The 26,227-nt window shown below is 33.8% G+C and overlaps 1 protein-coding gene and 2 pseudogenes across 4 annotated transcripts; 1 reads left to right on the forward strand and 2 right to left on the reverse strand.

The window, feature by feature from the left end:
* Positions 1-1,689: 1,689 nt before the first annotated feature.
* LOC145955597 (uncharacterized) lies at positions 1,690-5,838 on the forward strand. Of its 2 annotated transcripts, none has more exons than XM_083070547.1 (2): positions 1,690-4,746; positions 5,451-5,838. In XM_083070547.1, exon 1 carries the CDS (start codon positions 1,888-1,890, stop codon positions 4,423-4,425), a length of 2,538 nt encoding a protein of 845 aa, XP_082926673.1. In that variant the 5' UTR covers positions 1,690-1,887; the 3' UTR covers positions 4,426-4,746; positions 5,451-5,838. The 2 variants fall into 2 exon arrangements, with proteins under 2 accessions (XP_082926673.1, XP_082926672.1); XM_083070546.1 differs by having other exon boundaries at positions 5,459-5,838.
* Positions 5,839-10,114: 4,276 nt separating this feature from the next.
* Positions 10,115-13,530, reverse strand: LOC109788633 (transcription factor AS1 pseudogene; annotated as a pseudogene). Its single transcript, XR_014432262.1, has 2 exons — positions 13,351-13,530; positions 10,115-11,924 (listed from the first exon to the last, which is right to left on the reverse strand). The product of XR_014432262.1 is annotated as a transcription factor AS1 pseudogene (transcript).
* A 38-nt stretch (positions 13,531-13,568) lies between these two features.
* LOC109788632 (putative pentatricopeptide repeat-containing protein At3g47840) lies at positions 13,569-20,666 on the reverse strand (annotated as a pseudogene). Its single transcript, XR_014432261.1, has 4 exons — positions 18,182-20,666; positions 18,032-18,096; positions 16,298-16,570; positions 13,569-15,804 (listed from the first exon to the last, which is right to left on the reverse strand). The product of XR_014432261.1 is annotated as a putative pentatricopeptide repeat-containing protein At3g47840 (transcript).
* Between the last annotated feature and the right edge of the window lie 5,561 nt (positions 20,667-26,227).

Raw genomic sequence — 26,227 nt, forward strand, 5'->3', positions numbered from 1 at the left:
ATTTGCATAAAATAATTGTGAATTGTGAAATAAAGTTTTATAATTCTTTCACACATAGCAATAAACTTTTTTTATAAACAAAACACTTCTAAGAAATAAAATAGCAAGAAAAAATAGGATAGTGATTTTCAATATTTTGTTAACGCATAAGTTTTATATTATTTTTTTCAAAAATTTAGTTTTTTATTTATACATAAATTATATTTAATCCCTTCGGAATGCTTGAATTTGAAGAACAAGGGCAATGGAAGGTGGGATCGCAATATCTTTGGTTTATAAATTTGAAATTTTTATTTTATTTTGATAAACCTCACAAATTCCATTCCCAATCAATATTGTTAAATTGGAGCCCATCATGCAACATTGCATATAAAAAAACTCACACGGTGAAATTGGATTGTCACCTAATAATTTAAATTAATAAGAAATAAATTTATGAGAATATAAATTATTTTTTAATGTAATAGGCAATTGAAGACCTTAATTAGCAACCACCTCAATGGAGACATGCCAAAAGCTTGTTTGAGTCTATAAATAGAGCTTTGATGTAGGAAAATTTTGATTATTGAATAATATTTTTGAACTTTTCTACTAAGAATATTTGAAATTTGAACATGAGAAAAACTTAACATTGACTTAGAGTAGAGAGTTGACTATATATATTAATTATGTTTTTAATGTCTCTAGCTACTCCCTAGTTCCTAGATTTTTCTAGATTCTCAATGAAATAGAAGTTTTTGTTTATGATGCACATGAATAATTGAATATGACGACTCTTTTGCTTTATTTTTTTTTTGTCGTTACTTTAAAGTGGTGGAAGAGTGTACACTAGATGATAATTTTCGTCCCTAGTATTCATCTCTTCACTATTTTGTAACTCTACAGGTTGAGGACAACAATATTAAACCTATTTTTAATAAGAAAGAATAACAATGCTCAAAAAGCATAAACTAGTGAAATAAAAGTAAATGCTAAGCTTAAAAATTAATCTGATTTTGAATGTAAATACCTTTTTCTATTTTGACAAAAATTCACATTCCTTTATTATTTTGTTACTTTTGAGAGAAAAAAATATGAGGTGTCAACGAAGTTAAGAATAATAGAATTAGTCTTTCACTTGACAAACCAGTAGTTGAATCCTTACTAAAAGAGGTATTTGACAATGTCTTAATAATATTGTTTTAAAAAAATAAATCTACAAGACATAAAAAATAAGGTTATATGTCAAAATTAAAAGATAAAATTCACGTACAATTTCTTAAATATTTTTAATTTTATTATTTGATAAAAATTAAAATTTCACCAAATTTATGAATTAAAAATTTATATAAAAACTCTACGTTTAAATTATAATAAAAAATAATCAACGAAGTATATTTAAATTGTCTCAAAATATGTGTATATGTAACAAAAAATTCTTTATAAGAAAATCATATTTTTCTTTCTTTTTCATTTTTCTATTCTGTCAAACTAATATAGAAAAACATATTTTTTTTCTCTTTTATTTCTCTTTTACTTCTTTTATTATTGACACTCTAAAACTTAATCTATTATAATTCTTTTTTTCTTTTTTTCCCTACTTACTACGTACCATTTATTTATCTAAACAAAACATACTTATTGGTTCTTTAGATTATGCATCGACAATCATTTTAATACATAAATCATAAATATAAACCCTAGAGTAATTACCCATTTTTCTAGATTAATCATAGAGTTTCAGATAGTAAACTTTGCGTGGTTTATGCTACTCCAAGTAAGCAGCAGTGGAAGAATTGTTAGCCGAAGTTAACGGAAACTGTGAAAGAATCGGTTCTTTTCTAAGTTTGGATTCACCACACCTTGTGTTGTTGTTGTTGCTGTTCTGTTTCCCTATTCTCTCTAACAATGCCGACGAGGTTTCCCAGGAGGAGCATCCTTTTCTCAATCCCCACGAAGATTCTTCCCCCTTTCCGGCAACGCTCCTCAAACCTCGTCCTTCCCACCGACCCACCACCACCAACCCCTGCCCCTGACAATTTTCCCGGGAAAATCGCTTCAAGCTTCAATTTTCCCGAGACAATCGCCCCCGAACCCTCTTGGGTCGTTCCGTCACAAAATGAGGTCTTGGACACCCTCTTGCGGCACAAGGGGGACCCCGCATCGGCGTTGAGGTTCTTCAAAGGCGTAGAGAGACAACGAGGGTTCGTGAAAACCGCTGATGTTTTATGCTTGTTGCTTCAGATCCTTGCCTCCTGCCCCAACACTCACGGAGATGCCAAGTATTTGCTCAATAGCTATGTCTTTGGAGATTCAGCCCCTGCTACGAAGGTTCTGGTGGAAATGTTAGTGGAGTGTGCGGGAAAGTACGGTTTTGAATTATCTGATTCTAGGGTTTTCAATTACCTGTTGAATAGTTATGTTAGAGCTAATAAGTTCACTGATGCTGTTGAGTGTTTTAGAGCCATGTTGGAGCACAGTGTGCTCCCCTGGGTTCCCATTGTGAACATTCTTTTGACCGCAATGGTTAAGAGAAACATGGCGGATGATGCGTGCCGTGTGTATGATGAAATGGTTGAGAGAGGAATTCATGGCGATCACTATACTGTGCATGTTTTAATGCGTGCGTGTTTGAAGGAAGGGAGGTTTAAGGAGGCTGAGAGGTATTTTGGGGAGGCTGCGGGTAGAGGGTTGAAGCTTGATGCGGCCGCGTATAGTATTGTTATCCAGGCTGTTTGTAAGGGGTTGAAGGTGACTTTGGCGTGTGAGCTGTTGAAGGAGATGAGGGAGTTCGGGTGGGTGCCGTCTGAGGGTACATATGGGGCTGTGATTGGTGTTTGTGTTAGGCAGGGGAATTTTGCGGAGGCATTGAGGCTCAAGGATGAGATGGTGACTGGTGGTGTGCCGGTGAATGTTTTTGTTGCAGCAAGGTTGGTTGAAGGGTATTGTATGCAAGGGGATGTGAGTAGTGCGTTGCGGTTGTTTGATGAGGTTGTTGAGGCTGGTGTTGCTCCCAATGTGGCTATTTTCTCGGTTTTGATAGAAGGGTGCTCTAAGATTGGGAATGTGGAGAAAGCGAATGAGCTTTACACCAGAATGAAACTCATGGGCCTTCATCCAACTGTGTTTATTGTAAATTTTCTGTTGAAAGGATTCCGGAAGCAGAATTTGCTAGAAAATGCATTTGCATTGCTTGATGAGGCAGTTGAAAATGGAATTGCTAGTGTTGTTACATATAACATCCTTTTATTGTGGCTCTGTGAATTGGGCAAGGTTAGTGAGGCTTGTAATTTGTGGGACAACATGATTGGTAAGGGTATTACACCTTCACTAGTTTCTTACAACCACATGATACTTGGTCACTGCAAACAGGGTTGCATGGAAGATGCACAAAATGTCATGAATGGTATTATTAAAGGTGGTTTAAAACCGAATGTCATTACATACACTATTTTGATGGATGGTTTTTTTAAAAAGGGTGATTGTGAGCACGCATTTGGTGTGTTTGATCAAATGGTGGCTGCAGATATAGTGCCTACTGACTACACATTTAACACCATTATAAATGGATTGTCTAAAAATGGCCGGGTGTCTGAGACAAAGGATAAGTTGAACACTTTTATGAAGCAGGGTTTTATTCCCACATCTATGACTTATAATAGCATCATAGATGGATTTGTCAAGGAAGGTGCAGTTGATTTTGCAGAGTCTGCATATAGAGAGATGTGCGAAAGTGGAATTTCACCAAATGTTGTCACCTATACTTGTTTGGTTAATGGATTTTGCAAAAGTAATAAGATTGATCTTGCTTTGAAAATGCATGATGATATGAAAAAGAAGGGTTTGCAACTGGATATTACTGCATATAGTGCTCTCATTGATGGTTTCTGCAAAATGCAAGACATGGAAAATGCAGGCAAATTATTCTCTGAGCTTTTGGAGATTGGTTTGACTCCAAACACAATTGTTTATAACAGCATGATTAGTGGCTTCCGAAATTTGAATAATATGGAAGCAGCACTCAACTTGTACAAGGAGATGATAAATAATAAGATTCCATGTGACTTGCAAATATATACCTCACTGATTGGTGGACTTCTAAAAGAGGGGAAATTAAATTTTGCCATAGATCTTTACTCAGATATGCTTTCCAGGGGTATTGTGCCTGATATGTTCATGTACACTGTTTTGATAAATGGACTCTGTAACAATGGACAACTAGAAAATGCGGGCAAGATTCTAAAGGAAATGGATGGGAATAATATAACTCCTTCTGTTCTTCTTTATAACACTTTAATTGCTGGACATTTTAAGGAGGGGAATCTGCAAGAGGCTTTTAGACTGCATGACGAGATGCTTGACAAAGGTCTTGTGCCTGATGACACTACATACGATATTCTTGTAAATGGAAAGTTGAAAAGATCATACGCTCCAGTTGGTGCTTAATCCACACAAAAGGATTCTGGGCAGCACACATTCTACTAACGAGTTTTTTGCAAACTGAGTCTTGCAGAAAGTATTGAATGGTTTGAAATTGGTCTCATCTTCCATTGTTTGTCCTAAGGATCTAGAAATATGGACAAAATTTCCTTTGCAATTTCATCATGATTTCTATTAAGGAAACCGTAGTTCTTTCATATAACCGAAGTGAGTTCTTTCGGTTAGACACTTTCTTTGGCCAAGAGCATAATAGTTCCAATGGCCAGATATCCTGCAGAGAATTTAGCATTTTGCCATTTTGGTAACAGGAATTTCCAATTGCTGCAGGTGGGAAGACAGTTTGGTGCTTAATTTTAACTTTTTACTGGACAAGGATGAATAATTGTCAACTTGTTTCCTTCCCACTATTTAATTGTCCTGGCAACGGATAGGAGCTTTACTGCGATTTTGTAGTTTAGGATGGAATGCTATGATGTGTTCATGATCTATAATATTAGATCATTCTGTTTTAGCATCTCAATTTTTTTTTATGAGACCTTGAGGTTGGATACTTGAATAAAGCCTTTTTGTTTCTTTATAAAAAATAAGAGGGGTGGGGGAAAAGGCATTTATCCATCAATACCTGAATGGGCGTAACTTTGATCCTTTTTAATGCAATCCAAGCTGCTGTAAATGATCCATTGAGACTGTTAGTCGGAGAAATACTAATTACTTCTTCTGATATTTATTATGATGAATAGTTTAAAATTTTATTTTATAAGGCATCTTATAATTTTTAGAAAGTATTAAATTATTTTTTCTGTTTGTCCTTATCAAAGAGTATGAGAATGTGGTTTTTCTTGATTCTTAAACCTTATTCAATTGATATTTATCATTTTGTTGGTATTGATGTATAATCTTTGATATGGGTAATATCTTCACTTTTTGCATGAAAATTTAATGTTAAGCAAGAAGGGTAAAATTAATAAATTATGATTTTATTTTATAAATTTAATAAAATTAATTAACATAAATATTTATATTGGTCTAAGTGATTTAGGATGAAACCATAGAAAGGTGGAGCGGTTGAGGATGAAAGACTTGATGTCACAGAAAGGGAATTCAGGCCAACAGCAGTACTAGAACTGGAAAGCTAGCCAAGAAGGAAGCAAGGCTGATGCAGATGTAGGTGGTGCTGGTGTGTCATTATGCAGAAATGCTCCATTTGAAGGGTCAATCCAACATTGACGGATGCCTAAAGCAAAATTGGAGTGAGACTTTTATACTTAGAAAGAGTTATGTTGGATTTTTTACTGTTATATGTGTGGCCTGTTTTGCTTCACAGAAAAATACAGATATACAAATTGTTGATCTATAATATAGTTCATTTGGACAAACAACACCATATATAATAAGAATTTATGTTACAAATATTTAAAATATCATTACTTTCTATATGTTTTTTCTTCTTTATACTTTTCAAAAGTAACCAAAGTTCAAGTAATATATACATGGCATTGTATACAAATTGTTGATCTATACTTAGAGTTCATTTGATGCCAGGCTTGAGGTAGTTCTTCCACCTTTCCAAGCACGACTTTGCGTCCCTGTTAAGAGGTGTGTTCATGCGCTGAGACACGACGTTCCATTCCCTTGGACCATACTGTTTCACATAAGAACGTAATAAACCATCCTCATCACCTCTCCAATGTTGTCTCTCCTTCATTTACAAGTGCAAATCTCACAGCCCATGTCTTGAAACTTGAACTCATTGTGACTCTAGAAATGTTAAACAACCCATGATATCAATTCACAATAACTTAGGAGGTGAGAAACAAAAGAAATACTCCTTTCATCTTATAATAAATGTTGTTTTACACAATTAATTTTATAATTAATCTTCTTTACTTAAAATGATGTAACATAATAATTATTTTTTTGACGAATATCATGAAAGATATAAATAAGAAATAGATAATTAATTCTATACCAAAAAGTGACGCTTATTTTGAGACTTATTTTCTTCTTCAAACACAACATCTGCTATGAGACGAAAGGAGTATCAGAATGGAATCTGGTGAATTTCCAAAACTTTCAATCATATGTCAACTACTGAATCAAAACATCACTAGTCGAGGGATTCCTTTAAAACTACAGATGCCTTTGCATCAATATAAAGTTAAGTGAATCACTAAATAAGCGCAGAAAAAGGAAGATCATCTTTCACAAATGTATAGCTAAATGTGTTAGCAAAATCCTGTAGGGATAATAAGCAATAAGAATTGACTTACAACAGCACTAGATTAACTAGAGCAGAAATTAAAATAACACTTCTAGATGAGACTCAATAGTCAATACACTTTATCCATTACAAATTTAATAGAAATACAAAAATCTAACAAAAGAAACATATAGAGACAGCATTATTTTCTCACGAAGGTAACTATTGTTATAGCATTGTTGAGATGCAACCGACCATGACATATTAAAAATTAGAGTATATATGACAATGCCAAACGTATGGAAGAATTTTTTTATTTTATTTTTTACATTCACATTCTAGTGGGATTTAGCATTAGTTGTTCAGTGATGTATCAAACAGGAATAAAAACTAAGCATGCATGATGCATGCAAAATATTTAGCAAGAGGGAATAAACATGCTCAAGAATCAATAACTTCAATAAGATGTTGTTAGCCTAACTACCTATAATGAAACCATAATTGCCAGTCTGGTTGTAAGTGTTATAATATTTTACCAGTAGACAAATTTCCAGATTTTTAGAAGAAAAAAATGTATTATAAATTCAGTGTCTTATATATAGAAGTCGAATGGTCCAAAAATATATTAAGGAATATAATTAAATATACAACTTTTAATTAGACAAGAAGAAGACGACCAAATGGAGTTGGTTACATGGATCAATTAATTTCTGGCCTTCTTTACAAAGCAACCAGCAATAAATGACAGTGCAAAAGAAGCATTCAGAGAGAATGCAAAAGAAAACACACACTATTGACTATCCCCCTCCGCATGTCACAACAATAGAAGGTGATCATAATTGTAATCAGCAAAAGAAAAGAATGTGCCCAAACTCCAAAATCTTGTCCAAATCAAAACTCTAGAAAACAATAGGAGATAGAGCTAATCAAAATGACTAATATCGTATAAAAGAAATAGTAAAGTGAAAGTGATTGGAGATAGTAAAAAGGGAGTGAGGGGAGAAGAGAAGTGGGAGGAGGAATGGACATGGCATGTTGATGTTGTTTATAATGATGATCATATGTGTTAGAGGAATTGTGTGTGTACGTTGGTTTCAGAACTTAACATATGATAAAGATGGCACGCGAATCATAAGGAGAGAACTAGTATCATTATCATTTTTTCTTCTTACTATTTTTAAATCCTCGCAATTTTTTCTATTATTTATCGCATTTATATATTATTTTTATATCAATTAGTATATTTTGTTTGAATAAATAAATGTTACGTAGCAAGTAAGGGGAAAAAAAAGCTATAATAGATAAAGTTTTAGGGTATTAATAGTAAAAGAAGTAGAAGAGAAATAAAAGAAAAAATATGTTTTTCTATATTAGTTTGACAGAAGAGAAAAATGAAAAAAGAAAGAAAAATGTGATTTTTTTATAAAGATTTTTTTTGTTACATATACAAATACTTTGAGACAATTTAAATATAGTTCGTTGATTATTTTTATTACAATCTAAACGTAGAGTTTTAATATAAACTTTTAATTCTTATATTTGGTGAAATTTTAATTTTTATCAAATAATAACATTAAAAATATTTAAGAAATTGTACGTGAATTTTATCTTTTAATTTTGGTATATAATCTTATCTTTTATGTCTTATATGTTTATTTTATTAAAAAAAATAGTATTATTAGAGCATTGTCAAATACCTCTTTCAGTAGAGATTCAACTATTGGTTTGTCAAGTGAAAGACTAATTCTATTATTCTTAACTTCGTTGACACCTCATATTTTTATCTCTCAAAAGTAACAAAATAATAAATGAATGAGAATTTTTGTCCAAATAGAAAAAGGTATTTACATTCAAAATCAGATTAATTTTTAAGTTTAGCATTTACTTTTATTTCACTGGTTTATGCTTTTTGAGCATTGTTATTCTTTCTTATTAAAAATAGGTTTAATATTGTTGTCCTCAACCTGTAGAGTTACAAAATAGTGAAGAGATGAATACTAGGGACGAAAATTATCATCTAGTGGACACTCCTCCACCACTTTAAAGTAACCACCAAAAAAAAATAAAGCAAAAGAATCATTATATTCAATTATTCATGTGCATCATAAACAAAAGCTTCTATTTCATTGGATAAGGACGGAAGAAATCATGAGAATATAAAAAAATTTAGGAACTAGGGAGTAGCTAGAAACAGAAAGAATGTAATTAATATATATAGTCAACTCTCTACTCTAAGTCAATGTTAAGTTTTTCTCATGCTCAAATTTCAAATATTCTTACTAGAAAAGTTCAAAAGTATTATTCAATAATTTCCCTACATCAAAGCTCTATTTCTAGACTCAAACAAGCTTTTGGCATATCTTAGAAAGGCCATTGAGGTGGTTGCTAATTAAGGTCTCCAATTCCCTATTACATTAAAAAATAATTTATATTCTCATAAATTTATTTTTTATTAATTTAAATTATTAGGTGACAATCCAATTTCACCTTCTGAGTTTTTTTATATGCAATGTTGCATGCTGGGCTCCAATTTAACAATATTGATTGGGAATGGAATTTGTGAGATTTATCAAAATAAAATAAGAATTACAAACTTATAAACCAAAGATATTGCTATCCCACCTTCCATTGCCCTTTTCCTTCAATTTCATGCATTCCGAAGGGATTAGATATAATTTATGTATAAATCAAAAAATAAATTTTTGAAAAAATAATATAAAAGAATTAAAAATTAACGTGCATAAACAAAATATTGAAAATCAATATTCTATTTTTTCTTGGTATTTTATTTCTTAGAAGTGTTTTGTTTATAAAAAAAGTTTATTGCTATGTGTGAAGGAATTATAAAACTTTATTTCGCAATTCTCAATTATTTTATGCAAATCAAAAACCAAAAATTATAGTGATTATATAACTCTTTAAAAAAGTTATATGCATTTATTTTCTAATATTAGTTGTTCAAATAAAATCTGATAGTCTACATTCATTGTCCACATTTTTCAGTAACAAAAATGTTCTCACCGGAAATGAATCTGTGTATATGCGAAGCTAAGGAGAACTAGTAAACAAGAATACCCCAAATGAGTGACAATTTCAGCAGATACAACAACACAACATCCTTCCTTCTACTGAGATGCAACATAGTTCGCAGGAAAATTAGCATGAAGGATGCAATGCAACTCATACAAGATTGCACATGTACATTAATACAAATCAAATTCCTCTAGTTCCATTAACGGAGGAAGTTGGATTACAAGATCCAAACTACAATATGTTTGGTTTGATGTTGTTACTACTTTCAAGACACCTCAACAGATACGCTTGTGTCGGTTCAAACTGACTTTTGAAATGCTCAAACGTCAAAACAAATATACCTAATAAAGAGCAAATTTCTGAGTGATGTCTTTAATCTTATCTTCCATTAGGCTCAGCAATCTGTGGCATTCTGCATCCTACTTGCTCCATACATTTCACTACCCTCATGTGCTTTGCATTCCATTGCTCAGCCAACTTCTGCTCCTTGCTTTTTGCATCTCTCCTCATCCCTGCTAACTGTTCTCTGCATTCTGATTCAATTCTATCCAAAGCAGCATTTTGTTCCACCCAAAGAGCCTTAATCTTTGCCTCAATGTCATCCATTATCAGGGGATACAGATGCCCGTATTCTAGAAGGAAGCTAGTTGTACAATATTTTCTGTGCATTCTGTTTTGCAGTTTTGGACAGCTGTACATAAATTAGTGGTTTTGCTGATTCTCATATCAGAATTGGTTAAGCTAGGTGTCATTTTACTTTTCTTTGGTTGTCTATATAAGCCTTGTTTCTGTGCGTACCAGTAATTAGAGAGAAATACAATCTCATTTTTCAGTATTCTGTTTCCTCCTCATGTTTTTCTGTCATTTTTTTGATATGGTATCAGAGCTCTGATTTTCAGAGTTCTACTTGCCGCATTCCATGAGTGAGTTACGTAATGTTGATCCATCTCAAGATCCTACCTCTCCATACTATTTACATGCCTCAGAAAACCCATCCCTAGTCATTGTTCCTAATGTTCTTGAGGGAACAAATTACCTTCAATGGTCTAGGTCAGTTCGTATGAGTCTTGTCTCCAAGAATAAGCTTGGTTTTGTTGATGGAACTATTGAAGCACCAGGTCGCACAAATTCTTTATATCCAACATGGGAGAGAGCCAGCATGATGGTTGTTTCTTGGCTCCTCAGATCTTTGTCACCAACCATTGCTCAAAGTATTATTTGGATGGAGACTGCCTCTGATATATGGAATGAACTTTAAGAAAGATTCTCTCAAGGAGACATGCTCCGCATTGCAGATTTACAAGATTTAATTTCTTCTTTCAAGCAAGGGGAATTAACTGTTACAAACTATTTTAACGAGTTGAAAATCCTTTGGGATGAACTTGAAGTTTTTCGTCCTTTACCGACTTGTAGTTGTGCAATCAAGTGCTCATGCAATGCCATGAAAAACTTCAGCAAGTACAAAACAGAATGCACAGAGAATATTGTACAGCTAGCTTCCTTCTAGAATACGGGCATCTGTATCCCCTGAACTGATATCCATCTTTGTCTTCCTTCGGCTCGCCTTCTCTGCCTCCAACTGCAGCTCCACCCTTCTCAACCGCCAAGCCACCTCCTTCCTGTGCACCACCCAAGCTCGATACCCTTCTTCCAACTCCTTACAGCACTCTATCAACTTTGAGGGATTGGTGCTGCTAGAATTTGAAAGCCAAGGAGGAAACAATGCCGATGATGCAGATGCAGATGCAGGTCCATTAGATGCAGCAACCATAAGGTATGGTGATTGTGAAGAGTGTTGTTCTTTCACTAGTTTCTCAGCAAAAGTCTCTAGTATATGATCATATTTGGTGTCATCGACTGGCCCAATTGCTTTGTGAATCTCGTTTCTCCCTTTGTTGTTTCTCTTTGAACACCTCCCACTACTTGCCTAACCTCTTGGCAGTTCTACCAGGAACTTCTGCAGCGATTTTCTTCCACTTGTTGCCATGTTTCGCTTGAAGCTGGATCACAAGACGCTACTCTTCTTCGCTTAGAGAGCCTTTCTTGATGCCAGGCTTGAGGTAGTTCTTCCACCTTTCCAAGCATGACTTTGCATCCCTGTTAAGAGGCGTGTTCATGCGCTGAGATACAAGATTCCATTCCCTAGGACCATACTGTCTCACATAAGCACATAACAAGGCATCCTCTTCAGACTTCCAACGTTGCCTTTCCTTCATTTCCATATGCAAATCCCACAGCCCATTTCTTGAAACTTGAACTCTTCATCATGTATCTGCATAATTCATTGACAATAGTAAAAACACAATGCAGAATTGCTATGAAAGATCCCCCTTGTCTTCATAATAATAGTACACACCATTCTCAACATCAAGCAACATCATCTTCATAAATGTACGTACATCTAACAAGCCTAGTCCAAAAACCAGTATTTGCACTGATAATAAAATTGAACATTTAACCCTGAAGATTATCAACATATGGTATCCATAAAAATATATACAAAATCTATCAAGTACCAACCAAGAAACATATAGAAAGACACATCATCATATTACACTCACTTTAAGAAATGTCTATTTTAATTGCATTGTAGCTATGAAACCCACCGAGACACGTGAAGATTGAGTATAATAAGTTAAAGACATTTTAAACTTTAAAGAGCTATTTAGTCAAGATCTTCCAAAAAAAAAAACATAATTGGCACACTATTGAATTAAATGGCTACAATAAGCCTTTCTAAAAGTGAATGTGTGTATATATATATTTCCAGGTGCCTTTCTATACAGTTTTCTGAATTATTATTATATAAAGGCAGTTGCCAAAAACAATCACATCACTCAATAAAAAAAGAAATTATCTTCGTTACTTTTTATTCCATATTTTGACGAGACCAAAATACACTACTCAAGAAATTCAACTCAATTGAGTTATAGGAATTTCAGGATATTACTGGCATTTGGAATCTACAATTGAAACAGAATATCCAAAAGAAAAAAAATATATATTATCAAGGCTTAATAACCATATAAATAAGAAGCACCGCACCAGTGGTTAAAAGACTCCTAAGAAATTAGTTAAGTGATTATTGATTAATTTCATTACATAACTTGAAAGCAAAAGCAAAAAACGCATAAGCCCATAGTCTACAGACCAAAACATTCAGCACCCTCTACAAAGAAAATAGCACGTGAACAGATACGATAAGAGGTAGAATAAAACAAAAAGGAGAAGAAAAAACAACAACTTAAATCAATAAACATGACCAAAGACAACTTGTGCCGAAACAAAAATGTCTCCAATGCAGGAACAAAAAAAAAAACCATTAGACTTTGCAGGACTTTCTTCACTACAAAATTTACATGATCCAAAGCCCCTAAATAACATAAATAAATAAACACAACGAACACGAAAACTACATAACAAAGCTCTAGACTTTGATTGATGGAGATCCGATGACAAGCAACATGATTAAAATAGAACTCTCATTTCATCATGAGATGACTTTTAACTAACATCTGAATATTCTGAGACCTCACCACAAAAAGAAAGATTTTATTTCAAAACCCACCATCCTAAAACCTTGTACACAGAATAAAAACTCATCCTTGGAAGGTAGTTGAGAGAAACAAAAAAAAAAGTAGTGAAAAGGGAAGAAGAAGATGATGTGGGTGGAAAGGGTTGAAGTTGCCCCTAAATACCTAGCAGCGTGCTTGTTGAGGGAGGCATGTTGTGAGGGTCCATGTGGAAGAGCACAATTTTGGGGCATTAAAAGATATAGAAATGGGAAATGGGCATTAAAAGATATAGAAATGCGGCTCCCACAACACATATCCGCTTAAATATTTTTTATTTTTTTATTTAAATAATTAAAAAATAAATTGTACCCGCTGCCAAGGCTTGAATTAATTTCAGCGTGTGCTTTGAAACAGCTTGGAGCCTTTCATTGACGGGAGATATCTTACAGGTGACCTTGTCAACTCAGTCATCATGCACCAATTGCAAGGACTTAGTTTTTTTTTTCTTTTTTCATGAAAAGAAGAGGAAAAACAAAAAAGACACATTGCAATTCTATTACAGTCTTAGATTTCAGAAAATTCAAGGTATTCAAGCAATGTGGCCGTCTTTTAATCCTCAACATCTTGAAGAGAACCTATTTCCTGCCTAGCATCTCTTATATTTGCACTTAGTAATTCCAGAATGGTTGTGATATGTTCATTTTGTGGATGAGCCTGATCCGCATTCAATTGATCATTAACATTAATCCAAGACCAGCCGGGCTCCTTTATTAATCTTTTTGACTTCATTAACTTCCTTATATGTGCAACTTCCTTCCATCTCCCCTTGGCAGCATATATGTTAGCCAAAGTAATATGAGTTCCAGCAGAATATGGATCCAACTGAAGTAACTGTTCTGCTGTCCATCTTCCACGATCAACATCCCCATGAACTCTACATGCTCTGAGTAAGGTAGACCACACAATGTCATCACTATGGAATGGCATACTTCGTATCATGTACTCAGCTTCACTCAATTGCCCTGCTCTGCATAGAAGATCAATGATGCAACCATAATGTTCTTTTGAAGGATTGATTTGGTACTCATTAGTCATTAACATAAAATAGTAGATACCAAGATCAACCAATCCAGCATGGCTACATGCTGTCAAAACCCCAATGAATGTCACATAGTCTGGCATCAAACCAACACTGGATATCTTATCAAACAAATTAATGGCTTCTTGGCTATAACCATGTTCAGCATACCCATTAATCATGGCTGTCCATTATATAATATCATTGAATTTCATTCCATTAAAGATTTTTGAAGCTTCTTGTACACTTCCACATTTTGAATACATATTAATCAGAGCACTATGAACCATTGCTTCATGATCTATGCCAATGCACAGTACATGAGCATGCACCTGTTTCCCTTGCTCAAGAAGTGCCATGCTTCCACAAACGCTCAACACACTAGCAAGAGCAAATTCATTTGGTTTTGGCCCTTCCCTTCTCATCCATGATAGGTAGTTGAATGCTTCTTTTGCATAACCTCCTTGAGAATAAACAGCGATTATAATGCTCCAAGATATAATATCTTTTTTAGTTATACCATGAAAGACAATTGAAGCTGATGTTAACAGCCCACATTTTGAATAAAGGGTAATTATTGAATTTGCCACTGACAAAGAATCCACCAAACCTAGACGCAATACATGGCCATGTATCTGTTCCCCCCATTTTGCAATAGCGAGATTTGCACAGGCAGAAATTACAGTTGCAAAAGTGTATTTATTAGGACTAACATCTGATTTTCTCATTTTTTTAAAAACTTCCACTGCACGTTCTTCTTCACCCATGTGTACATAAGTCGTAATAAGGGTTGTCCATGAGACTACATCTGGCATCTTCATTTTCTCAAACAATCGCATGACATAGTCTGGTTTTCGACATTTATTATACATGGTAGCCAGGGTATTAATCACAAATGAGCTCTCATCGAATCCTTGTTTTATTGTTTGTGTGTATAGCTTTCCCATGGTGTAACAAACTTGAATCAGATGCCTTTAAAGCAATTGCAAATGTATGTGAATCATAGCCAACTTTTGATCTCCACATTTCATAAAAGTACAACAAACCCTCCATATTGTGACCGGCATGTACAAGCCCAGCAATAATGGCAGTCATTTTTGCGAAGACTCTGCAACCTTGTTCTATTTTGCCTAATTTCATGTACATGTCAATTAGGGCACTACCGACAAACATCGAGTTTACTAAACCAGATTTCACTGAAAATCCATGTAATAATTCTCCAAAAAAAATGTTGACACCAAGTGCACAAGCCTTGAGTGCAACACTAATCATGAACTGGTCCCTTTGAAGTCCTGGCTGGACCCACATATTTGAGAACAAGATCAATGCTTCATGCGAATCTGCAGCATTGACATAACCAGCTATTAATGTAGTCCATGAAATCTCATCTCTGTGAGCCATTTTATCAAACATATTCCTAGCTTTATAAATTTGTCCCTGTTTCAGTAATTGCTTCAGCTCAGAGTTAAGTTCAAGCATATTATGAGCAGAATAGGCCGTTGGAGCTAGATGTTCTTGTTTTGCTTGCTGGATCAGTTCTTTGCATTCAGTAGCAGTTCCTGTAAATAGACTTGTTAGAAATACAATATAAAACCATTCATATTTCTCTATATAACAGCTTGAACTTTTGGGGTAGTTAGTTGGTTCATGACATTATATAGACATAGGCTATGGTTAGATACACATTTGAAATTTGTAACCCCAATTAGTTGCCAGAAAAAAAAAAAATTATTTTCCGTTGAGTGTAAATTACAAACAAACCTCAGTTGAAACAAAAGCTAAAAGGGTGTTGTTTTAAATTGAAAGTTAATTTAGAAAGTTAAATTCAACTCAACTTAACTTTCTAACTATAATTCAAACACCCACCACATGATCTAGAGTTTGATCCTTATCACACCCATTATTCCAACAAAAAAAAAATTCTATCATCGAAATTATAATGACAGAACCAAGTTCGAACATAAACTAACAAAAACATTTAAGCACAAGATAAGTCGGCTCTTATGAATTTTAATAATAAAAAGAAAGAAGAAAAAAAAAACATACACACACCTGGAGAGGAATAATTGAGAGGTGGCTCGAGGTTCCTTGAGAATAGGGGAGTGTTTGGATGGATGGAAAATGAAGGGTCAAGTGCAAGGGCAGGAGAAGAAGCATAGCAGCGATGCAGGCAAACACGCCGCGAGAAGGTGTTAAAGAGTTTGTGGAAAAGGTTCATCCTCCCTCTAACTCAGACAATGAAGCTCAAATTTCCGAGTTCTCATGTATTTGTGTTTCTCTCTAACTATGTCAAACAATGTTCCTCTGCAGTGTCAGGATTTCTTTCTACAAATTGAATCGCCAAAGCAGAGGGAGAACACAATAAACACTCAATATTCTTAGAATTAGTAAATAAAAATTAACAATACCAATGTACAAATTAGGAACACAAGAAAAAAATTGTTTTACATTCATTTTGTACTCTAAGTAAAGTCATAAACCACCCACCCACTACTACTACTCTCCATTTTTCTTTTTTAGTTTTATCTATTTCTTTTAACATCTTACTTTCACCTTTGCATCCACCAACAACTAGGAATGACAACGGGGTGGAGCAGGTACGAATTTCATGATACTTGTCCCCGAACTCACAGTTCAAATTTGTCCATGATATCTAATGGATATACAATTTTCGTCTTATTCTCGTCCTCATTAGGTATTGGGTATAACCATATTCGTCAAAAATTAATTAATTTATTTTACAAAAAAAAAACACACAATATTTATAACTTACCTTTCTATTATATTACAATGATAATTTAGTTATTTGTTTATCACTACTACAAGACATGACTATTTACATCGGTTCTAAAACCAATGTAGAATAGAGTGACGTAGTACATGTAGATTATTAATTTTTTTTTTTTAAATTTGTTTGATTTTAGGTTCTTTCTAATTTAACCTGTAATAACCACATATATAATTCTCTACCAGATTTTTTAAAATGTGCATGAAATTAAAAGATTAAACAAAACCCACAAACAAATCAAAATAGACAAAAAGAACAAATTGACTTACACAAAAATAATTTCACCAAATTAATCTATTAGTTTTTAATATAATTAGTAACAAAAAAAATTGCATAATACGGCTTTTTGTCAAGTGGTATGATTCTTTGAATACTTCACACTATAAACATCATAATACAAGGGGATGCTAATCTAAAGAATGATGCTAGCTAGCCTGATTAGGCCATTACATAGAATGGTCCACCTATTTGACTGCCGAGCTTTGCATCACGTGGAAGACTCATGGAATCGTATGGCTAGCTGGCTGGAGATATTTGGATAATTAAATTAATATATATATATATATATGTAATTTTACTTTTTCTATATTACATGTATCTGTCTCGGTGTCAAGCTTATATGGGATTTCCTATTTTCTATCCTTGTTGTTTTCACCATTGTAAGGAGCTTAGCTCCATTCCAAACCTATTTTTCAGACTTCACTCTTATTTCTTCGCTATATTTTGACAGATTCGGCTGCCGCCACACGGCTGCTGAACTGTTTGCTTCAGGGAACCGTGACAAGCTAACTGTTTTGATCTATGCCACTGTCCAAAAGATTGTGTTTGATACAAGAGGTACATATAACACATACATAGAGTATGTGTGCATAAACTTCTCCAAGAGCGTTTTTAAGAGAAAAAAATCAAAAGAAAAATCAAACACATTTCTTCAATCATTCATCACAACCAAAACAAAACATAAATTCTGCTAAATTAAGTTAAAGACTCCAACTCACGGGTAAAAGCAGGAAGATCAGATCTCTTCAACACCCTCAGCCTCTTCACTGTCGACACAAACATGCTGCCAAGAAAACACATTAATATGGAATCACAAGTTTGTTATGTTTAGATTAGTTTGATAAATCTGTATTTTAAATCTTTTATACCTTTTTTTTGGATAAGATAATCTAGAGTGCTACAACTTTGTTACCACCAACCTGTAATTATATTGATCATTATTCATGAACCAGTGCAAGTTATTCATGATAAACTTATTAAAGGTTATGTTGTAAGTGAGATCTCTTAATACAACTTACCTAATTTTTCAACACAAAAAAAGGGGGGGAAAAGCCTTGGATTTTATTTCCCTGTGGCCTCAACTATTCATGTTCTAATAAGACACTTCACGCGCAATAGATTATGAACGAACAAACTTTGGATGACACATACTAGTTGCCTAGTGGGGTTGTCTCTTTTCATGGGTCCACGGGTGATGACTTATGAGCCTAATCCACAGACCCACATGGGTTTGCTTGCTTCATCTCAATCCATAAGTCTGCGACCAACCATACATAATAGCCATTTAAGTAGTTCTGTTATTGGACCAAAGTTGTGTTGTACATAACTAATTTCACGAGGATGCTATGACACTTTCAATTGTTAATAATTTGGTTGTTCAGATTACACATCGGCTAACTATAATTGTATTATCAAGTAATCAATATTTTGATAATTAAAATGATGAAACCACTAATAAGACATGCTAACAGATCATTTGAGTTTGTTAAACATAGTAGAAATGTATGTAACTAATAAGACACTATTATTATCATCATTATTATTATTTAAAAACTCTAAAGTTAATAAATATTTTGTTAGTTATCTACAGAACCTCTTTTAAATTTGGACACAGTTAGCTCCTTCAAACCAAGGAGTTGTTTTCTAATCCTTCGTAAATAAATCCATTCAGTTCCTTGGTAAAGTGATGAAATTGACTTATACAACATCCTACTGCTACAGTGCTACTGCATTTCAATTTCAACATAACTTTCTGAGACATCAAGATAAGACAAATTTCAAATCTTTTTTAATAACCATAGGGAAAAGAAATTAGTAAACAAAGTGACTGGTATAAAACTTCAATTCTCTTTGTAGTGAAATTAGAAGAACCATAGTACAGTTCATTCCATGGACCACTTAGTGCAGTGAAATTACTAGTCCAATCTTTGATACTGTTCCTATAAACTTTTAAGAACTTTATCCCACTGCACTGTTTTCATAATTTAATTATCATATAAGTATAACTGGCTAACATAAATTATGACTAATTAGAGAAAATAATACCTTAAAGTCTATGGTCTTGGTATAACTCTGACCATGTACATTCAGAATATGTTTTACAGTTGGGCTAGTTCTGTTTTATTTGCAATTTAATTTTATAGCAACATCCTAAAAGTTTATTATACAGAATTTTAATTAATCCTTTTCAGTTATTCCTCTCCTTTCTCATCATAAATTTATTTAGAATAGATATTGTTGTATAAATACTCAAGGATACAAGTCTTATGATTTATCCTACTAGGTAAGGTCAATGAATCACACAACACCATCAGGCTTGGCCAAAATCTGAATTCCCAGGAATATTATTATCCTTGAAATTCCTTTTATTAATTTTTTCCAAAGTCCCTCTGGGTCTCCCTCTACCCCTTTTCATTGGACTAAAAGTCCTACAATCGAACCCCTCAACGATGCCTCTAATGGCCTTCTTTACACATCTAAACCATTTTAACTGAATTTTTGTCATCTCCTTGATAGGTGTCTCACCAATATCACTTTGTGTACAGTCATTCTATATCATGACCCTTCTTGTGTGGTCACACATCCTTCTTAATATAATCATTTTTCCTGCTATTTTTTATTTACTTATTTTCTGGTGTTATTCCTTTGAAGCCCATATCATAGAATATAGCTGGTCATATTCATATAGCTGAATGATAAAACATAATGTCTCTTTGACCTTTGTGTGTGACATCTTCATTAATTTGTCCATCATTTTGTAAAATTGATCTTAGATACTTGAACTTAAAAACCTGTGGTATGACCTCCAGTTTTTACTTGCAAATCATTTTCCTCGTTTCTTATCCATGCTCCTATTTAGTGAAATTCCTTTGATTTCAAAGTCTGTCTCCAAAGCTTAAGTTTAGAGTTAACCTCTTCCCTTGATTCCTCAAGCATAAATATCATCCGTGAAAAACATGCATTTAGGTGTATTCCACTAGTTATCATTCAATTAAGTGCAGCTGACTTTTATTACTGTAGTTTTAAACTAATCTTGGAATATGTATCATTCTACAGGCTAAATTCCCCTGTCAATGAACAGCAAGTAAAAGCATCAAAAGCTAATAACCAGGAATAAATAGTAATACCTCTTCACACCATTCCTTAAGTATAGCTTTTGTTCCTTTAATCCAGCTAAATTGTTAAAGAGAATGACACTGGAAATCAATGACTAATTTTCCAAACATCTAAATTAAGAATATACAGCCAAATCATTATAGAGAAGATCAATGAATCCATTATATATGAGTTATTGAGTCAACATTCCAATGCCAAATTAACTAGAAATTCCACATGAAATAGATAGATGAGAAAACCTACTGCAAATGCAATGTCACTAAGCTCGATAACAGCTATAGTAAGAAGCAAAGGGGTGGCCTGCCCAAAATGTTTGATCCCTGTTAGAAATCAACTTGAAATTAATTTAATTATAAAAAAAAAATTTGTTGAAAAAGAAAGAATAATGATAATAAAATAAATAGTTCAATGCATTCATGCTGGGAAAAGATAAAAATTGATCAAAATAACAACAGAGTATAAATTGAATCAGTTCACTTCAAACAATGGCATGCCAAGTAAAATGTATATACCAACAATATATTTTGCATCCGGCTTATACAAGAAGGAAGCTACAATAGGATATACCTATATCCACAATTCTATAACAGAATACTAATGAAATCAAACTACTACTGAATATATTCTGTAACTATGATTGTACATATTCTGATCTGCACTGAGATTCTTCAACTTGCATGAGCCGTAAATCAATTACACCCTCATATTAGAAACAAAGTAAACTTTCAAGGTTCTAGGAAGATAGTAATGTAGAAATGTATTGTTATTTGTTAATATAGAACATAAAAGCTGAAGAGTATCCTGCTAATAGTAACGTAGTATGATCATCCAACTGGCGGTCTCACGATTCCATGCCAGGAGGATGAGTTTCTGAACGTCACCTCTTTCTTGAATGATTTGTAGATCATGCTAATAGTTATTAAGATAGATTAGATGAGGATATTTGTACAGAATGCACTTTCTTCCATTGTAAAGATTTTTCATTTTGTTATCTTGTTGATAAGATTGAGGTGGTTGACAGTTATTCAGGAAGGATAATGAAGATAGTAGACGGGCCAAAAGAAGATTCCTATTAATCGGGAGAGGGGCACACTTTGAACGAAGCTAGTCATTATCAAAAACTTGGGGTTGGGAAGATACTTTTAATTGCCACAACACCAACTACCATAAATCTCTGAAATAGTCTGAGAATAGTACTCCTCTATGTTAAATAATACTATTATCTGTATTCAACATCTACTCAAGATCTAATAATATTATATGCCTGACCAAAGACCACATTAAGATGATGAAATACAATATAATTCCAGATTTATGGACCTTTACAAAATTAATAAAAAAGATTTATACACACTAGCAGCTTGTAGGCGTACATCACTGAGCCAACAAAGATGAAACATTTTCAATTTTAATCAAAATAAAAGTCCCCTTCAAGTGCATATCCATTGCCTAACTATACGAAAGGGGATTTCATATTGGCATCTTGCAATTCCTTTACAAAATGCACCATACCAACCCATTAAAATAGAAAACCAATTTCAATGACAAATTCATTAAACAAGTACTATATTTATAATTTTGCATATTAGAGTATAGAACTGTATAATTTCAAGTCTCCCAGCAGGGCCTTATGAATATACTAATATCTATCTAGTTAACCAACATATACAATCAAGCTGGTTTTTGAAATGTTTAAGTTGTTTCATCTGCAGTCCTCAATGTCAAATATTTAGCCTTACAATGAACCTAATGTTCAATTCAAATCAACAACTTCTTACACAAGTTAGAAACCTATGAACAGAAAAAAAAAAAAATGAACACTCTGATTCTCGGAGGTTCATTAACTGATTAGCAATGGCCATTAGAGTGCATTGGCCGATCCACCCACTCATAAGCACATAACCGTTCATACATTGCCAAGAATGCAGAACACTCATCACATTGCTTTTCATTTCAGTTTCTTTTAACACACAAATGACACAATCGCATGCATCCCACCAGATAATTCAAGCTAAAACCTACACCAACACCAATAATTATTTCCCATTCCCCAACTATCACTTTTCACAATCCCTCTCACCAACAAAATGTAGAAGAATCTGATGAAACACATACAAAATTCCAATTCGAACGAGTTGCACTCAAATTAAGGCGCTTGAAATAGAATGTGCAATGAGCATTCGAACCATTCGCTTGCACCTTTTCAACCAAAAAGCATGCCTACAAACCTTTCATATAAATACGCACCCCCGCCCCACCCATAACCAAAAGAGGGAGAAAAACCCAAACTTCTCAATTTTTTAAACCAAACACACTTGCTTCAAAAATGAAACAAATACCTTCGCAACGGACTCGCACAATAGGATGATTGCGTTTCCGGAAACCTCCTCCGGGAGTGCCTCAACACCCTAAAACATTAGCACCCGCATTTCTACAAGATGAGAGAGGCAAAAACAAGCAAAACAAAAAATGAAGATACGCACCTAAAATGGCTTCACTACGTTGTCGTTCGTCGAATAACGCTTCAATGCTTCCTTGGAGGGTTGTTGAAGATCAACGAGCCTAGAATGTAGAGAGTGTTTTAGGTTTGAGAGTGTTGAGAGGGTTTGGATCTTAGAGTGTGGGAGAGTGAGCGTTCCAGAGTGTGTGAGAAGGAGCGTTCAACAGTGTGCGAGAGGGAGCAGCATTCCAGAGTGCGTTTGAGTGTTTCAGAGGGTGAACATTTGAGTGTTTGGGTGAGCATCCGAGTGGCCGCGCGCGGGGGAGGGGATCAATTTCTAAACCCCTTCTACATCGGTCAACACGAAAACGGATCTACAATAACTAACTAATTACAATTCTACATCATATAACCGAACCGATGTATATCATTTTCTGTAATAACCCATGTAAATATTCTTATATATACAAGTTATTTACAAAATTGTTATTTTATATTAGTTTTTAGAGAATTGATATAAATATAATAACGTGGAATACTATTTTTCTAGTAGTGTATCTTATATTTTAATCAAAAAAACTTTAGAGACACTAATTCTTAAATATTAAATTTTTTTAGAACAATCAAATCAAGGACGAGTATTAAATCGAACATAAGGATAGGAACGGGGACGAGATGAGTAACTATATATTCGTCCCCATCCCTAATTTAATATTTTGAGTTTTACTCGTATCCATACTTAATCAAATTAGGTATTCCTCATCAAAGTCGGGATAGATTTAAATATTCTCAATGCGTAAGGATTTATTTATCATAACTTCCAACAATTGACCAAGATTTTCTCTTAATAACATTCATAAATTATATTAAGGTATTTTAGAAATTATTTTGATATTTAAATGTGTTTATTTTAGAGTTTTAATATTATTTAATTAGTAAAACATGAGACATTTTATAAAAAGTATTTTATTAATAGGTACGCTTATGTTTATGTTGATTATTAAAGAGAGAGTATGTTTTAATTATTATTTATTTTTATGAGAATGGAAGGAAGGGTGTTTTGGTAAATTACTTATTTTTATTATTATTATTTATTTATTTATTTAAGAAAGAAGTTATCAGGAGTTAGGAAGTTACCTGAGGCTACCGAAAAAACCATTTCATGCTTGTGACTTCATTTTCCTTTCTACATTCTTTCTACACTCTGAAGACCAAGGAGAACCAAAAGAAGGAGACCAACCAGATTCTACTTGTGCTTCATCTTTTGCCCATTAAGGTAAGCGGGAGTGAGAAACCTCACTCGGGAGTGTGAGAGTAATTATTGGATAACATGATTGACCCCCTAACCCCAATCCGTTGACTGATGCATGCCAACCCCAATCCCTTGCCTGATGCATGCTTTAGGAACAAGTAGATTAAGAAAGTTTTCTATTTTAATATCTGAGTTTTCTGTTGGGTTTCTGGTTGGATGTGATGCGTGAATATATGTTTGATTTTGAAATTAGATAATTTTTTATATGAATTAGAGTACTCTATGAGTTCGTGTGAAAAATCCTATGAGAAATAATTAAGGATATGATCTTTTGACAAGATTTGGGGTAGTTTACATAAAATTGAGTATGGATTCGTGTTTTTGGTGTTATTTGAAGTGCTTTTACCGATTGAATGTTATAATTACATGTTTGGTTTTTAAGTCGGGCGCAATTCTTAACGCCCGGCACAGTTTTTAAGCCGGGCTTAGTTTTTTTAAGCTGGGCTTAATAATTAAGTTGGGCGTAGAAAAGTCTCACTAGGTGGTCCTTACATGTACTCCTAGACTACCTTAGGTTGTTGTTTAGTCAGCACACCTAATATGTGATTGGCACTAGTCTTGCGACCTATGATTTAGATATCCTTTTGAAAATCTTATCAATTAAAGAATGTTTTGAGACCAAACTAATTCCTAATTAATGATCTTGAAAATAAGTTTATAGAGTCGCCACCAATGTTTTACTTGAAACATTGAAAAAAGAAAAGGTTTTTCGAAAGTCCAATAATGGCCTTGATAACCAGAACTGGGTTTGGGAGTCGACTACGTGTAAAGAAAGTGTTAAGCACCCCTACAATGCCCTTAATCGGTACCCTGTGATGAAGTTATCCTAAGAGATAATAATTTAAATATTAAGTCTCCTTTATTGATGATTATTTATATACATGAAATTTAAATTACACAAATTAACCAAGGGTGTCTACATGGTTATTTCTTTTATTATAAAAATATTTAAAATGAGAATAGAAAATAGAGAAAAGAATTGACTGAAATACCTCTTAAACGAGCTTTAGTGAATCTTCAAATATGAGGATCTAGACGCTTTTTGACTACCTTTCACACTACGTAAATGTCTCACAAATCTCAAGAAATACAATAAGAAGGAGAGAGAGAATTTTCGAGCTATAAGAAATCTTGGACAACTTTTTCCAGCCCTTGAGAGTACCTGAAACCGCTATTTATAGGCATCAGAAATGTCCAGAACGGCCCGTTCCAGATTCGAAACGGCCCGTTCTAGACCCCTTCGTTATAGGTTAATTTCATTTCTGGAACGGCCCGTTCTTATACCAGAACGGCCCGTTTCAGAGTTGAGTTTAGCACATAACTGTTTCTTCTGGAACGGCCCGTTCCAGCCTAGGATTTTAGACCTTTTTTAGAAGCTGGAACGGGTCGTTTCAGGGTGGGAACAGCCCGTTCCGGTTGTGAAACGGGCCGTTCTGTATTAGGAACAGCCCGTTCCGATTTTGACACGGGCCGTTCTGTATTGGGACTATCATAATATTCGAATTTCCCGTAATTCAGAGGAACTTCTAGGCATTCGAGGTGTTTGTGTTATATATTGCTGGTTGCTTTGTAAAGAAGGCCAGAAATTAATTGATCCATGTAACCAACTCCATTTGGTCGTCTTCTTCTTGTCTAATTAAAAGTTGTATATTTAATTATATTCCTTAATATATTTTTGGACCATTCGACTTCTATATATAAGACACTGAATTTATAATACATTTTTTTCTTCTAAAAATCTGGAAATTTGTCTACTGGTAAAATATTATAACACTTACAACCAGACTGGCAATTATGGTTTCATTATAGGTAGTTAGGCTAACAGCATCTTATTGAAGTTATTGATTCTTGAGCATGTTTATTCCCTCTTGCTAAATATTTTGCATGCATCATGCATGCTTAGTTTTTATTCCTGTTTGATACATCACTGAACAACTAATGCTAAATCCCACTAGAATGTGAATGTAAAAAATAAAATAAAAAAATTCTTCCATACGTTTGGCATTGTCATATATACTCTAATTTTTAATATGTCATGGTCGGTTG

The sequence above is a fragment of the Cajanus cajan genome, chromosome 3, assembly GCF_000230855.2.
Source record: "Cajanus cajan strain Asha chromosome 3, NIPB_CcT2T_4, whole genome shotgun sequence".
Lineage (NCBI taxonomy): Eukaryota > Viridiplantae > Streptophyta > Magnoliopsida > Fabales > Fabaceae > Cajanus > Cajanus cajan.